Source organism: Sphaerodactylus townsendi, linkage group LG08 (assembly GCF_021028975.2).
Source record: "Sphaerodactylus townsendi isolate TG3544 linkage group LG08, MPM_Stown_v2.3, whole genome shotgun sequence".
In the NCBI taxonomy this organism is placed as follows: domain Eukaryota; kingdom Metazoa; phylum Chordata; class Lepidosauria; order Squamata; family Sphaerodactylidae; genus Sphaerodactylus; species Sphaerodactylus townsendi.
The window spans coordinates 6845432-6860313 of NC_059432.1; the positions used below are offsets into that span (position 1 = coordinate 6845432).

Sequence of the window (14882 nt, forward strand, 5' to 3'; positions counted from 1 at the left end):
GCAGTCCAGAGCTTGTAACAAACTGTTTGACTGCATCAAAAGATTTGTGACCTAGTCTAGAATGCCAAGCGAAAATGCAGTTCTTGTGTGAACAATTTACTTCAGACACCTTTAAAACACCATCAGCATCTTCAACATTCTCCATATTATCACTCTGAAGACTCTGCACATCAGTACTCTCTATATTTTTCAAATAAAAATATTGTCCTTCTCTTTCAGCAAAGAAACTGGTTCCAATATCTTCATCAATTATTTCACATCTGTCATTCTCCCAATTCTACATCCGGAGTCCAATAATGTTATCAAAACAATTAAGCACTCACTTGCATTTCTAACCAAATAGGCATTCTTCAGTGTAAATGGGACTAGCTCCCCCTTGTGGTTCATAAAATGAAGTTCTGTTGTTCACCGCCCTGAGCCCTTCGGGGATAGGGCGGTATAGATTAGATTAGATAGATAGATAGATGGATGGATGGATGGATGGATGGATGGATGGATGGATGGATGGATGGATGGATGGATGGATGGATGGATGGATGGATGGATGGATGATAGAGGATGGATGGATGGATGGATGGATGGATGGATGGATGGATGGATGGATGGATGGATGGATGGATGGATGATAGAGGATGGATGGATGGATGGATGGATGATGGATGGATAGATGGATGGATAGATGGATAGATTGATTGATTGAATGATAGATGATTGAATGATAGATGATAGATGATAGATTGATAGATTGATGGATAGATGGATGGATAGATGGATAGATGGATAGTACAGCAACCAACCGGTCTAAACTGAAAGCCGCTTGCTTGGGTCAGAGTCTCATGACATGGTTGTAAATGAGTAAAATATCTATCATCCTTAATTAAGTGCTTTGTGGCGCCAGAGTCCGAAACAAACCACCCTTGTCTTTCACTGGGTTCAGGGTCAGTGGCCAACAATATTTTCCCAGCACCTTGTTCCAAACGCGGATAAGTCGCTGGGTCTTTTAATGCAGCTGGCCGTAGCGCCTGACCCAGCGGCTGGCCAAGCGGCAAAGGGGGGGGGGGTTATGACAAGTACCAAAACTTAAGCCCCGCCTCTGCTGCAGCCAATGGGGATGGTGCGGAGGAGGGGGAGCCACGCCCTCAACGGGAACCCGGATTTTTTACAGAGCAAAGATGCAACTGCAATGTTCTAAAAAGCCCTGGAAGCTGCGGGCGGTTCTGCTGCCGGAAGTGGCGCGACAGGGAGGCGGGGGCTCCTCTGCGAGGCGTCGAGAGCTCGGCCCCCGGCGCTTCCGGCCGTGAAGAGAAGTGAGTCGCTCCTCCCGGCGGGAAGGAAGGGCGGCCTCCGCCGGGGCAACAAGAGCGACTCGGAAGTCGCCCCCGCCCTCGAAACCAGCCGCAGCCAACCGTCCGGGCGGTTGCTTGGACGCACGCGCAGTAGGCGGACGGTGGCGCGAGAGGCACTCGGAAGTAGCCCTCTGCTCTGGCTGGCGGGGGAGGGAGGGGGCCAGTCGTCATGGCGACGGCAGCTGCAGCGGCGCCCCCTGAGGAGGCCCCCGAGGCCCGGCCGCCGGCCGCCAAGCGTAAGGAAGGCCAGGAGGGCCCCCGGGAAGCCTCGCTTGAGCCGGGGGACCCGCGGGCTGGTGCGGCGCGTCCAGGCCCCGGGAGAGGCCGGTGTCCACGTGGGGACCCCTTAACGCGTGAAAAGAGCCAGACACGCGCCTGTGTTGGCGGGGGGGGGGAGGGAGGGCGGTGCCTGTGGGGGGAGGGGGAGAGCCCGCAACGAGCATCCCTTAAAATGAGGAACTCCCTGCTCAAAAAGTTTCCGGGGGGGGGGGGTGTCGAGGCCGCTGCAGCTGCCGCCCCGCCCCCGTTTCAGGCCGGTGTTCCCCGGATTTCTTGGTGCTCGTTGAAGGTCTCCACGGGCTGCGTTGGGCGTCGGTTGCGGAATGAAGATCTGCTAACGCCGATGCCGCCGCCGGGGGGGGGGGGGCTGCCCCCCGAAGGGTGGCAAGGGCGGGGGGAGGACCCTTTTCCATTCCGGTCCTGTGGCGCCCCCCCCCCCGCACCCGTCCTTGCGCGCACCCGCCACCCACCCCCCACCCCCCCGCGGTTCTCATACAGAGCGTTGTGCGGGGGGGAGAAGTTTCAACTGAGAATATCGGGGCATTTTCTTGAACAGCTGCGGGGCGAAACTCCGCTTTAGGGGGAATCCTCGCGTTCTCCACGAGAGAGGGGGGGGGAGTCTTTCGTGCCGGCTGCGGCCAGTCCGGCGCCCCCCCCCCCCTCCTCCTCCCGGCTGGCGAAACGTGTTCACGTGTCCGTTGCACGCCCATGATTTTGTCTGTGCGACGTTTGAATCTGGAACCAGCCGAGTGAGTTTGATGCCATCTGTGGGAGTGCACAGGCTAATCTGAATTCCCCAGAAAAGCCTCCGCAGCTCAGACGGCAGAGCGGGGAATCAAACCCGGTTCCTCCAGATTGGAATGCACCTGCCCTTAACCACTACGCCACTGCTGCTCCTTTGCCGTCTTCTGACCCTTGTTTGGCCCAGTTTTCCCTGCTCTCTGAAGTCACTGTTGACAGGGCCCTGGCTGCTGTTAGACCTACTACTTGTCCTCTGGATCCATGCCCCTCCTGGCTTATTAAAGCTTGCCGGGGGGAGTTGCAACTCCACCTGTTGAATATCATCAATGGCTCCCTTGAACAAGGAGTCTTTCCAGGTGGGTTGAAGGAGGCGGTGGTCCGCCCACTCTTAAAAAGACCATCGTTAGATCCTGGAGATCTGGCCAATTACCGCCCCATTTCGAATCTTTCATTTCTGGGGAAGGTAATTGAGCGAGTGGTGTTGGAGAAGCTTCAGGGTTTCCTGGATGACTCATTGGCCTTGGATCCCTTCCAGTCCGGCTTCTGTACTGGGCATGGGATGGAGACTGTTCTCGTCGCCGTCACAGATACCCTCTGTATGCAGCTTGACCGAGGCGGATCGGCGCTGCTGGTATTGCTAGATCGTACTGCAGCATTTGACGTGGTCAACCACAACCTTTTGGCCTGCCGCCTGGCCGCTTCCAGGGTACGGGGCACTGTCCTTCAGTGGATTGTCTTGTTTCTCCGGGATCAGAGTGTGGTGTGGGGACCAAGCCTCCCAGAAGTGCCTGCTTCATTGCGGTGTACCCCAGGGGGTGCTATTAGCCCCGCTGTTGTTTAACATCTATAAGCTACCCCTTGCTCAGCTGGTACGGAGCTTTGGGCTAATCTGTCATCAGTATGCTGTTGACACTCAGCTCATTCTGTTGCTGGAGGGGGAAACGGTCGCCGCCCCTGCAGCTCTACAGCATTGTTTGGAGGCGGTTGCTGGTTGGTTGAAGCAGAGCAGGATAAAACTGAATCCATCAAGGAGATCCTTTGGCTTGGCCTTGGGGGGGGGGGTGTGGAAATTTTCAGCCACCGGTGTGGGAGGGGTCTCATTGGCACTGACCTCTGTCCACAGCCTGGGGGGTCCACCTGGATTCATCTCTTTCAATGGAGACCCAGGTGACCCGTGTAACCTGGGTGGCGTTCTGCCATCTTCATCAGGCCCGGTGGTTGGCTCCCTTCCTCTCCCAAGCAGACCTCGCTACTGTGATCCATGCAACGGTCACCTCCAGGTTAGTCTATTGTAACTCGCTCTTCGCGGGCCTTCCCTTGCGATTGATTTGGAGGTTAAAGCTGGTCCAACATGTGGCGGCTCGTTTACTCACAGGGGGTGCCTATTGTGACCATATGCAGCCTGCGTTACGCCGTCTGTATTGGCTTCCAGTTGAGTTCCGAATCATCTTCAAGGTGGGGCTGTTGACTTTTAAGGCCTTACGTGGCTTGGGGCCCTTGTACCTTCGGGACCACATTACCCCATACGTCCCTGCTCGGCCTCTGCGTTCGGCAGAGGCCAAGTTGCTGGTGGTCCCTGGCCCCTCAATGATGCCGCTGGCCTCCACGGGGGCCAGGGTCTTTATGGCTCTGGCCCCGGCCTGGTGGAACACTCTTCCTCCAGCTGTCTGGGCCCTACGGGATCTTGGTGAGTTCCGCAGGGCCTGAAGAGTTGTTCCACTGGGCCTTTGGGGAGACGAGCTGCTGAGTGAAGTGCCCCCTCCCTGTACCTATTGTACTAGGGGTCCCTTAACATTGTTGGGACCCACCGTTTCTCCCTCTTTGGCAGGGTTTTCAATTAAGAATTTTGCTGGATGCCGTTTTATTGTATTAACTGTTGTTTTAATGGATGTTTAGTTTTATAGTTTATAGCAACCATTTGCTATAATAGCTTGTGTGCTATTTATCTGTAAATTATTTATCTATAACTTATTTATTTGTATTTAGCCATTTGCTCCACCCGTTTTTGGGGTTGGGTTTTGGTTATATTTTGTGGTGAAACTTGTGTTGTACGCCACCCTGAGCCCCTTTGGGATAGGTATATAAAACAAAATAATAAATAAAATAAATAAATAAATCAAAACCAAATGTTTTGTTATACAGGTGAATGTAATCGCTGCTAGTTGGTGAGATTGTGCGTAATGCAAGTGATGCTGCAAACAGTCCCAGTGAAAATAAATAGCACACCGAGGGCAATGCTGTTACAATATTTGATATTTGTAATACATATGATATTACCCATTTTCCCCTTGGAATTGTAACAGCATAATTGAACAATATCAAGAACCTCTGTGCTAAAGAGACAAGATGCTTGAATCATAGAAACCATCCAGTTTCTTTGCATGTGAGGAATAGCTTTGTTTACTTTCTACCTAACCTCTCGCCTACATGTGAACGTAGCGATAATGACTGTGTTGTCACATTTTTTCTCGTTTATTTTGTACTTGCAAACCTACCCAGATGATCCTGTTATTGAGACAGCAGAAGAAGCCACTGAACCAGCAGAGGTAGACATTAACGGACTGTGTAAAGACATGTTCAATAAAATGGCCATTTACCTCACAGGGGAACTGACAGGTAAGTGTGTGGGCAGCCCCGGCAAGGGCAGCACCTGCAGACACACGTTTCCCCAGGAGCTGACTGAAGTCTTGTGACTTTCCTGTCCTGGTGATGTAAACTTTTAAAGGAAGTTTGCTAGGCAGGCTTTCGCTAGAACAAAACCACCCCAGGTTGACGTGGCTGCCCTTTTCCATGAATTTGTGTCTGCGGATTAGTTAGATTTTTTTGTGTGGACTTAAATGTTTTAGGCCTGCTGTTTTGAGTGGCTGGACAAGCGTTTCCCATTATAAAAACTGTCATGTAAATGCCTGTTTCTCTAAATCATTGCTTCATTTTCCCTCTCTCCCTCCTTTTTAAAGCCTCTAGCGAAGACTACAGACTCCTGGAAAATATGAACAAGCTCACAAGTTTGAAATACCTGGAAATGAAAGATATTGCTATAAACATCAGCAGAAACCTGAAAGACTTGAATCAGAAATGTAAGGCGAGAGGGAGACTCATGCATTTGAATCAATTGCATGCTTTGAGCTTTACATACAGGTATTGGTCTGTTGCAGGATTCTCTTAGAACATCTAGGCCATGCACCCAAAGAAGCCTCGTGGCCTGGTGTCTGACCTGGGGGTCCAGCAGGAGTTTTCTTAGATGGATTTCTGTGATTTGCAAAGAGGCAAGAAGCTTTTCAGCTCCACTAGAAGTCTTTACTTCTTTAGCAAGGCTTTATTGGCATAGACAACAGTACAACAATAGTAATTCACTAGAAGTCCATTTACAGAGGAAACGCAGCCGTGACAAATACTGAAAAGGACACTCTTGCCAGGCGTACTTTTCATGGCATCTGTGAAGGACATCCCAGTCAAGTCTTTCTGCATCTGTCCGCACCCCAATGCATTATTCACTGGTGTGGTTTTGAGTTGTTACAATTTCTCTGTTAGTTTTAATACGACCTGGTTTGTTTTTTGTCTGTCCTCTCCTTGTAACTTTTAAGAACCTGTCAGTGATGTTGGATCAAACATGTCTGTGGTGCAGATTCTCCTCATTAATGGATTCTCACTGTGTCCATTCCTCAGTGAAGATGTGGGCATAGTTTGGCTGAGGAAATGCTGCTGTTTTCTTTTAAAAGGCTTTGCCTAGACTAGAGCATTACAAGGAACTTGCTAGTCTGTATTTATAGGCCTAATCCTACCTTAGTTTCTGTGGGGTCCAGGGAATATTGGGTGATTGTCATCCATAGGAGACCTCCAGTTTCCTTTCCCAAGATATTCTTGGGGGTCCCCATAGGAGCAACATTTCATGCGATGCTAAAGCTGCTCTGGAAAGGGGAAAGCAACAAAAATGGTCACACCCTCGGATATCTGTGCAGAATCTGACCCCTCCCTGCTGTCACCAGCTTCTGTGGGCTGATTGGCCCTGCTGCAGGACTTCTAAACGCTTGGGATTTAGGTTTGTGGCGAAGTCATAGCAGGGGTCCCCAACCCTTTTGAGTCTACTGGCACAGTTGCGATCCTGACACATCACACTGAGTACCATGACAAAAATTACTCCCACAAATGCATTCTGAAAGAGGCGCAGCCAGCACAGAATGGCGGTTGCAGCTGACCTTTAGTCAGTGAAGATCCTTGTACTGTGGTGGCATCTGCTGCCAAAGCAACATTTTAAAGAACATCTGTACAGTAAGTCAAACCTCCAGCGGCACTCCAAAGCCCCTCCTGGTCCCACCCACTTTCCAAAAACACTTGGTGGGCACCAGGAGCGGTGAGAATGGAGGCTGTGGTGCCCAAGGGCATTGCTTTGTATGCAGAAAATCCTAGGATCGATGTCTGGTCTCTGTGGTGACTGGACTCCTCGTTGCAGACCTAGGAAAGACCTTTGAGAGCTGCGGCTGCCTGTCACGTGGGCACTCCCTCTTGTGGTGCAGAGGGGTCAGTTGCAGAGCTGAGGTCAGGTTCAAGCAGCCAGCTCAAGGCTGACTCAGCCGTCCATCCTTCTGAGGTCGGTAAAACAAGTACTCAGTTTGCCAGAAGTGTAGATGGATGGGGAAGGCGGTGGCCTTGTGAGGGGATGTCCCTCCATGGGTCAGAAACCTTTCCCTTTTCCCTGCATGTTGTTGTTTGAGATTACTGACTTGAGCTGGAATAAACCGTTCACTCTTAGTGAGGAAGAAACTAATCTCTGTTGTTTCCCCCCCTCTTTTCTGAAGATGCCGGACTCCAGCCGTACCTCGATCAGATCAGCTTGATTGAGGAGCAAGTGGCAGCTTTGGAGCAGGCAGCCTACAAGCTGGATGCATATTCCAAGAAGCTTGGTAACTCCTTCTGCGGTTGTTGGGCAATATTGTAGGCCCCCCCCCCCCCCCCGCCTCCCGGGCAGGTTTTACCCCCTTGATAGTGAGGAGAAAGGGCTTATGAAAGACATACGCGGCACAAGTCTTACCAGGAGGGCTACTGGGGCGTCCTGTCAATCTTGTTAACCCTGATGGCACCTATTGTGAAGCAGAGGCAGAGGTGGTCCCCTTTTCACCATGCAGGTGCTTTGAAATCCTGACACGGGGCAGTGGGCAGAATCACAAAACAGCTGATGCGGAAGACAGCTCCAGCTACAGAAGCTCTACAGAAGCCTCTGATAATGCCGCTTCTACATTTCTGGCAGAAGCTCCAATGGGATGCCTTTAAATCTGTACAGCAAATCAGAAGCTGTTCTGGGCAAAAGCCCCACCGACTCTGCCCACTTCCTAAAAGCACTTGATGAGCCCCAGGCCAGGCATTGGCAGGTGTCCTCAGTCATCACGTTGAGGACTGGATTGTGGCCGTCACTGCAAAACAGTGTCTGAACCACCAGGCCCCATAATGCAGTGCTGCCGCCTGTGCAGTTCCTTCCCACGGCTGCTCCCAGTTGCCAGGAGCGAGGGCATTCCGAGCCCCTTGCTTGACTGGCCTTTGCATATGTTGCCACTGCACTATGGGGCGGGCCTGAAGTTTCTGGCCACCCTGTTGCACTGCTGATCGGACCATGCGGTTTCTGCAGAGCGTCCCTTTCCTCTCAGGGGCTGAAACAGTCCTGGGGGGGGGGACGTTTCTGCCATTTCAGCACTTGATGGGCGGACAAGAGCCCCCCCTGTGGCACGTCCAGTCAGGGCCTGGCGGCATTTCAAAGCAACTCTGCACTGACCGTGGCCTCATAGTGGCCACAGGAAGCTCTCGTGTCTCGTTGGGCTCTAAGACTTGCTCCAACTTTTCTTTTCCAGAGGCAAAGTACAAAAAACTGGAGAAAAGGTGAGCAAAGCCGTTTCTGTGATGGACCCTCTTCTTCCTGCTGGGCTCCTGGGCTGGTTGAAAATCAGTCAGAAAACGCGCCACTGACTGTACTCAGTGTGTCCTGTGAAAAATCCTCCTGACCAGAAGTGTGGTAAAACTTTCGGAACAGAGATGCTGCTCTTTCCTGAGGTGGAAACGTTTTCCTCTCCCCGGAGACACCACGCCTTTTTGCCACTTCCCTTACGTATTTGACTGAGGGCTGATCCACAACCCACTGTTCACGGCCTCTGCTTCAGTCTGCCTGCCTCAGAACTCACTCTCTCTCTCTCACACACACACACACAATCTTTACAGCTGCTGCTCCGACTTGTCTGTTTTCACCTCTTGTTTGAGCCAGAATGTGGTCATTTCTGGCGTAAGGAAAGCCCTCGATTTGGGAGTGTGGAAGCTTCCACTGCAGAGTGAAGCAGACCCAGCAGCAAACCCTCGTGATGCCTCCTCCCTGCTGTGCTTTTCTTTCTGCCTAATAAAGGACACTTGGAAAGGAAGGGGCCCTTCTTCTGGAGTGGTGGTGTGTGTTTGGGGGGGGGGGGTTCCCCCGGGCTGACCCACCATCATTGTTGAGGTTTGCTTTTTCTGCCTAGACTCAATTTCTTTTTCTTGCACTGTTTGGATGGAAGATGTGCTTGTGGGGGACTGCCTCGCTGGTTGTCTCCATTCGGCAAGGACTTGCAGACGAACAGGCAGTAGTAGCCTTGTCTATTTCAGCAAGAATTAAGTCGGTAGAAGTACATGAGAAGGGCCCTTATGGATGATCCGTTTAGTCCAGGACCCTGGCGTCACATAGCAGCCAACCAGTTAACCCGGAGGACCAAACAATGGGGCTCCGAGACCAAGACCTTCCCCTGACGTTTCCTCCCTAAACTGGTATTCTGAGGTTTACTGTCCCTGAATAAGGAGGTTCCTTTTAAGCACCATGGCTAGGAGCTTTGATGTATGGTAGAAATACATTTCAGGGCGGGGGGGGGAGGGGGCGCTGTGGATCTCCGCAGTCTCAGGGATCTTTCATCTCCCCTACCACAGCCTGGCCCTTTTTAACTGGAGATATTGGGGATTGAACCTGGGGCCCTCTGCATCCCTGGCAGCCTTTCCTTTGCTCCATGCCGAAGCGTTAATGCTTCCTGCAGACGGGTGCCCTTTCTACTGCAGAGGAGGGCTTGCAGTGCTGTGACCGGCCACCTCCTGCGGTCGGATCCATCTCGGGAGTTACTAGGAAGGGGAGCTGGCAGAAATATGTAGACCAGTTAATCACCTGAGACTGAACCTCTGCTTGTCACTTTGTCTCATCTAGCATGTCAAATTTGAACTTCTATATTAATCTATCTCAGCAACAATGTAAGAATGCATAGTTCATTATAATGTGGGAATTTAAGCGCTATATAATTTCTCATGTTCTGAAATATTGGACAAAACTCTTTTAAAAGTTCTTCAAGGAAGCCAATTTTTTATGTTTACAGCTGTTGTTTTATGAGTAAAGGGATACAAAGTTTTAAATAAGGAAAAAACACCTGCAATTTTTGTGTGTATATCGTCATTCCCTGGTAGTCCCAAAAGCTACGCTGTTGAGTTTTAGTTTACCGTGGCATAAATGTGTGGTCCAGAGAGGTAAGAATTCCTGGGCCACATTCTCTCAGCCCTGTCCCCAAATGGTATTCGAGGAATATTCTCTTCCAGTCCTACATATTGGTAGCCTGACTGTGCAAAACAAAACCCACAGATCACTGCATGCCGCTCAGTGTACATTTGCAGCAAGATTCCATCCGGAAGCCCCTCTGCGATGTGCATCCTAAGTAAAGAGAGGTGCGTGAAGAAGCAGTGAAATGCCCACAGCCCTCCGTTCCCTGACGTGAGTTGAGCCTGGGATTTCAAGGTGCCAGTCTGACACCTGAACCACTACACTGCAGGGGCAAGATCAGGTTACGCTGGGCCATCCAGGTCCACAGAGGAATTTCACTTCCTTGCTTTAGGCTGCTATACCCACACATACAATAAGAAAGGCGGCGTCTCGTTTTCATTAAGCATCTTATATGTACTTTAATATAGAGTATGGTATGTATCATATAAATATATTTATGAAAATATACAATGTAAAAAAGAGGTGAGGTCATTTTATAAAACTATGCACATAACAGTTAAGAAACGTTTTATTCGCTTGCATGGTTATTCGAATATTTTTGCAAGTCAAATACTGTGTGGTGATTCCATGCACAATCTCAGTCACTTCCTCAAGATAGCCAAGTGTCCAAGATCAGCCCTCCCACTCCCGCATTTACCGGGGGGGGGGGAAAGGCCAGACCTCATTTAACGCAACCAGGGAGTGGTTACTACCAGGAGTGGGAGAGGAATGAGGTTCCCGCCCTTCCTCTCTCTCTTGAAGTTCTTCCCCCAGGGTAAGCCCTACTAAGGGAATCCTGAAGAGGCAGACAGCCCCAGACTCCAGCCCAATGCCACAGTCTGACCCAAAGGTTCTCCAAGTCTGTGGTTTTGCCTTGGCATGATATTCGCTTGGCATATCCATGAGTGCTTGAGGGGAGAAAAAACAGCACTGACATCGTGTTCTGGGCACAGGTTTGTGCACCCTAAACTGGGCCAGTTTTCCAAGTTTAATTTTTACTTTCCATTACTCATAAAACGATCCAGTTACCTGCTGGATGAACCCAGAGAGATGCATTGACAAAGAACAGCCAAGAGAACAGTTTCAAACGGTAGCTGCGTTGCTGTGCGGTAGAGCATCTGGAGCTGAGTCCAGGAGCATCTTAAGAGGCCTGCAAAGTATCAGGATCCATGGAGCCCTGCAAGAACCAAACTCTTAGAGGACTCAGAAATTGGTTTATTGACAGGTTATTACGAACGGCAATGCAAGCCAGCTTTCGCTGGAACTGAGTTCTGCTACAGAATGTTTTGAATATCTCTTTCCCAAACATCCCTCTAATGCTCACCCTCAGGATGTCAGCAGAATGAAATCCCAAACAGCCTTCCCAAGCAGTGCCGTCTCCAAGATTAAACCAAAGATTAGGCCTGGCACTGGCTGGCTCAAGGGATAAGAAAGTTGCTACGTGCCTGAAGCCAAAGAAAACAAGCCGGGGGCTCCCATGCTGCCCCCCACTCCCTGCCCCGTCCAAAGTCTTGTGGCAAGAGCCAGGGAAGGGCTGCCAATGCTAATAGCTCTTAAAGGGCTGGACTCTTGAAAGCTCAAACCCCGCAAAGTCTCTAAGGTGCTCCGGGACTCAAATATAGCTGAGAGAACAAGGCTTGTCTCTACCCATATAAAACTAGGAACAGCAGAACTGTGCCTCTTCAGTGCAGCTTCAGGAACAACTCTGCATTCTGTCTCAGGGTTTGGCCCCACAAAGCGAGGGCAGCGCAACAGAACTGCTCCTGCAGGCATGGATGCGCCAGAGATGGTCATGGAGACAGAGGGGTGAAGCCCAGACAGAATCCTGAGAGCATCTCCTGTGCCTTGGTTGACTCCCATCTCAGCATTCCCTCCATTTTATTCCGATTTTGTTTTCTGCAAATATTTCTAGCCTTCAGCAACCTTAGCTCAGAAAAAGCTGACCAAAATTCCTGTTGGATCCCTGCAGGATTGGCATTCAGTGAATTACTGGGATTGCAAGCTGGGACTTCTGTTATAGTTTCTGAAGATGTACTTCATAGATGCAATCCTAAACACACTGGCAAGAAAGTAAGACTCACTGAACAAAATGGGAATTAGTTCCCCAGAAAGATGTCCTTAAAGTGATGGTGAGAGCCCCTGCCATGTGTCGTCTTCTTTAGCAATGCCTTATATTGATTCCATCTTTTGGCACTGCTACCCCTCCCAGCCTTGGGACCGGGCGCCACTTACAGGGAACTTGAGTTGATTCTGTTTTATGACTTTGTACGCTGCTACTGTTTTTAAGGTTTGTAATTGTGTTTTAAATGATTGCTGAGTATTATGTGTCGTGTTGTAAACCGCCTAGAGCCCTCCGGGGATGAGGCGGTCTACGAAATCTAAATAAATAGTAATAATAATAAAATCACACCACAGGACTATTTTTACACCATCCCAGGGAATGCAAAGTGGTGTCCTTTCTTTCCTCTGTTCAGTCAAAATACCTCTGAAGTGCTTGTCCTCAAAGCACTCTGTTTCTGCTTATTTCAAATACAAGAAGAAGAGGAGGAGGAGTTTGGATTTATATCCCCCCTTTCTCAAAAGGGGCTGACAAACTCCTTTCCCTTCCCCCCTCACAACAAACACCCTGTGAGGTGGGTGGGGCTGAGAGAGCTCCATAGAGCTGTGACTAGCCCAAGGTCACCCAGCTGGTGTATGTTGGAGTGCACAGGCTAATCTGAATTCCCCAGGTAAGCCTCCACAGCTCAAGCAGCAACACAGGCCCCTTCCGCACACGCAAAATAATGCATTTTCAAACCGCTTTCACAACTGTTTGCAAGTGGATTTTACCATTCCGCACAGCTTCAAAGAGCACTGAAAGCAGTTTGAAAGTGCATTATTCTGCATGTGCGGAATGAGCCACAGGGAATCAAACCCAGTTCCTCCAGATTAGAGTACACCTGCTCTTAACCACTACGCCACTGCTGCTCCTATAGATGCTTTCACAACAAAATAAAATGTTTGTAAACATTCAGGCACTCCACCCATTTTGGCTTTTACATGGCACATCAGAGGCTACTATGGCCATTTCCTAGTTTGGGGGATATAATAGATCACATGCAAGTGGTCTTTCAGTGTGAGAAGTACAGATCAGTCCCATGTCCTTCCAGGCCACATAATCCACCAGGCAATCGGCGATGTGCAATTTCTCCCTCTCATCAGAAACCCCAACAGCTTCCATTCAGTTCCTGTGTGAAAATGACTCTGTTGACTGCTTAGCTCCTACTGGATAATGTCTGTGATGTCACTCAGTCTTTGAAGTTTGGGGCTTTAAAAAATTTTTGAGGACAAGCAATTTCTGTTCTCTAGCACTTAAACATTCCTGATGCCAAAAATAGTGGCAAATTCAAGCAAAGCAGCTCCTCCTCTGTGGCAACACCTGCCGTTTCAGTACATTTTCTACCTTTTCTACCTTCCAGTCTCTCTCTTCCTCCCCCAAACCTTTCACCTCTACCCAGCACAATTAAAATTTTTGATTCCTTAAAGCAGGGGTCCCCAAACTTTTTAAACAGGGGGCCAGTTCACTGTCCCTCAGACTGTTGGAGGGCCGGACTAAAAAAAACTATGAACAAATTCCTATGCACAAATGATTGTAAAATGTTTGATTTCACCTTTCAGCCTTTCTGTCATGGTCTATTTTTAGAACAGTGACCAAAGTATGTCAAGTACAGGGTAGGCTCCAAATATTGTTGGGAAGGCTGTGGAATATCTTCCCCTGTAAAAAAAAAAAAAAGCAGAAATGTCCCAATGAAGCATTCCATCTAACCCAGGATCAGGTATCTTCCTGGGTTCTTTCCTCCCTAGCAGCCAGCGAGCGATTCGCCAGCCTGGCTGATGCCAATGGGAGTGAGGCGGAACAGAAAGCCTGAGAGCAACACATGGAGTAGCCGAGAGGGAAGGACGGAGCAGGCGTTGCCACATGTAAGGTTTCCAACTCTGGGTCAGAAAATTCATGGAGATTTGGGGGTGCCATCATGTAACTGCAATCAACAGCCGTTGGGGCCAGTTCCTCCTCTCCCTCGAGCCCCCACTGCACATGAATGGAGCCATCGCAGCCATGCCTGGCGGGCCGGATAAATGCCTTCAGGGGGCCACATTTGGCCCCCGGGCCGTAGTTTGGGGACCCCTGCCTTAAAGGAATTAGTAGACGAGCTCACCCCCACCAGCACACCTGCAAGTGTCTTCCCTTTACCATCACGTCTGCACTGCCATTACGTGATCCCTGCAGGATCAGAGCCAGGGCAAAGGAAGCGCCGGAGGAAAACTATTTGTGTTGCTCTGAAAAAAGGGACATTAGGAGAGAGATTAATGCCAGTCAGTTTATAATGCTCCGTTTGTACTCCTGCATGAATGTATGTCTACACTCACGAGCACCAACTTCATTTATCTCACACTGTGGCTTCAAGTTCACAAAAGCAGAAGCCACAACAGTCCTGCGGGCATTCCAGGAGTTGCAGGACTCTCCTCAGATTTTGCGATAATCGCCTAGCTTGGCTCTGCTTCTGAAATTGCTTCGCATGTAACTTTGCCACCTAACTGTATTTTTGACATGTACATTTTAAAGCCACGAAGGGGCCCTTCTCACGGGGCTCTCAGAATTTCTTTGCCTCCCTCAGCCAATTATCAGCAGAATAGTCCCTAACAGATGTAGCATCAGGACCTTCCAAACGGGGCTCTTCCTCCTCTCTGGAACAAAACTGTACAGCGAACAAAGGTAATTAGTAAAGGTCTTTGGTTTGCAACTTCATCGCCAGCGGATCATGAAAGGAATTATATCACACCTCAGTAAGTTTTCACATTTCACAGATGAAAACCATTTGAAATAAAGACGCCTCCTGGGTGTTCCTCAGCAGTCAGTCTTCTGGAAATCCTGTTTCTTGCCTTCCCTTTTCCACTCAAGATAAGAGGTGATTTTGACAGGCTTCTTTCAGCCAGGCCAGATTCTTCGCCCC

General features: G+C 49.8%; 1 protein-coding gene across 5 annotated transcripts; it reads left to right on the forward strand.

The window, feature by feature from the left end:
* Positions 1–1186: 1186 nt before the first annotated feature.
* BLOC1S2 (biogenesis of lysosomal organelles complex 1 subunit 2) lies at positions 1187–8764 on the forward strand. Of its 5 annotated transcripts, none has more exons than XM_048505776.1 (5): positions 1187–1307; positions 4866–4982; positions 5324–5443; positions 7163–7267; positions 8207–8764. In XM_048505776.1, the coding sequence occupies exons 2-5, from the start codon at positions 4940–4942 to the stop codon at positions 8236–8238; spliced, it is 300 nt and encodes a 99-aa protein (XP_048361733.1). In that variant the 5' UTR covers positions 1187–1307; positions 4866–4939; the 3' UTR covers positions 8239–8764. The 5 variants fall into 5 exon arrangements, with proteins under 5 accessions (XP_048361733.1, XP_048361730.1, XP_048361732.1 ...); XM_048505773.1 differs by lacking the exon at positions 1187–1307 and adding an exon at positions 1370–1582; XM_048505775.1 differs by lacking the exon at positions 1187–1307 and adding an exon at positions 1768–2374.
* Positions 8765–14882: the final 6118 nt, after the last annotated feature.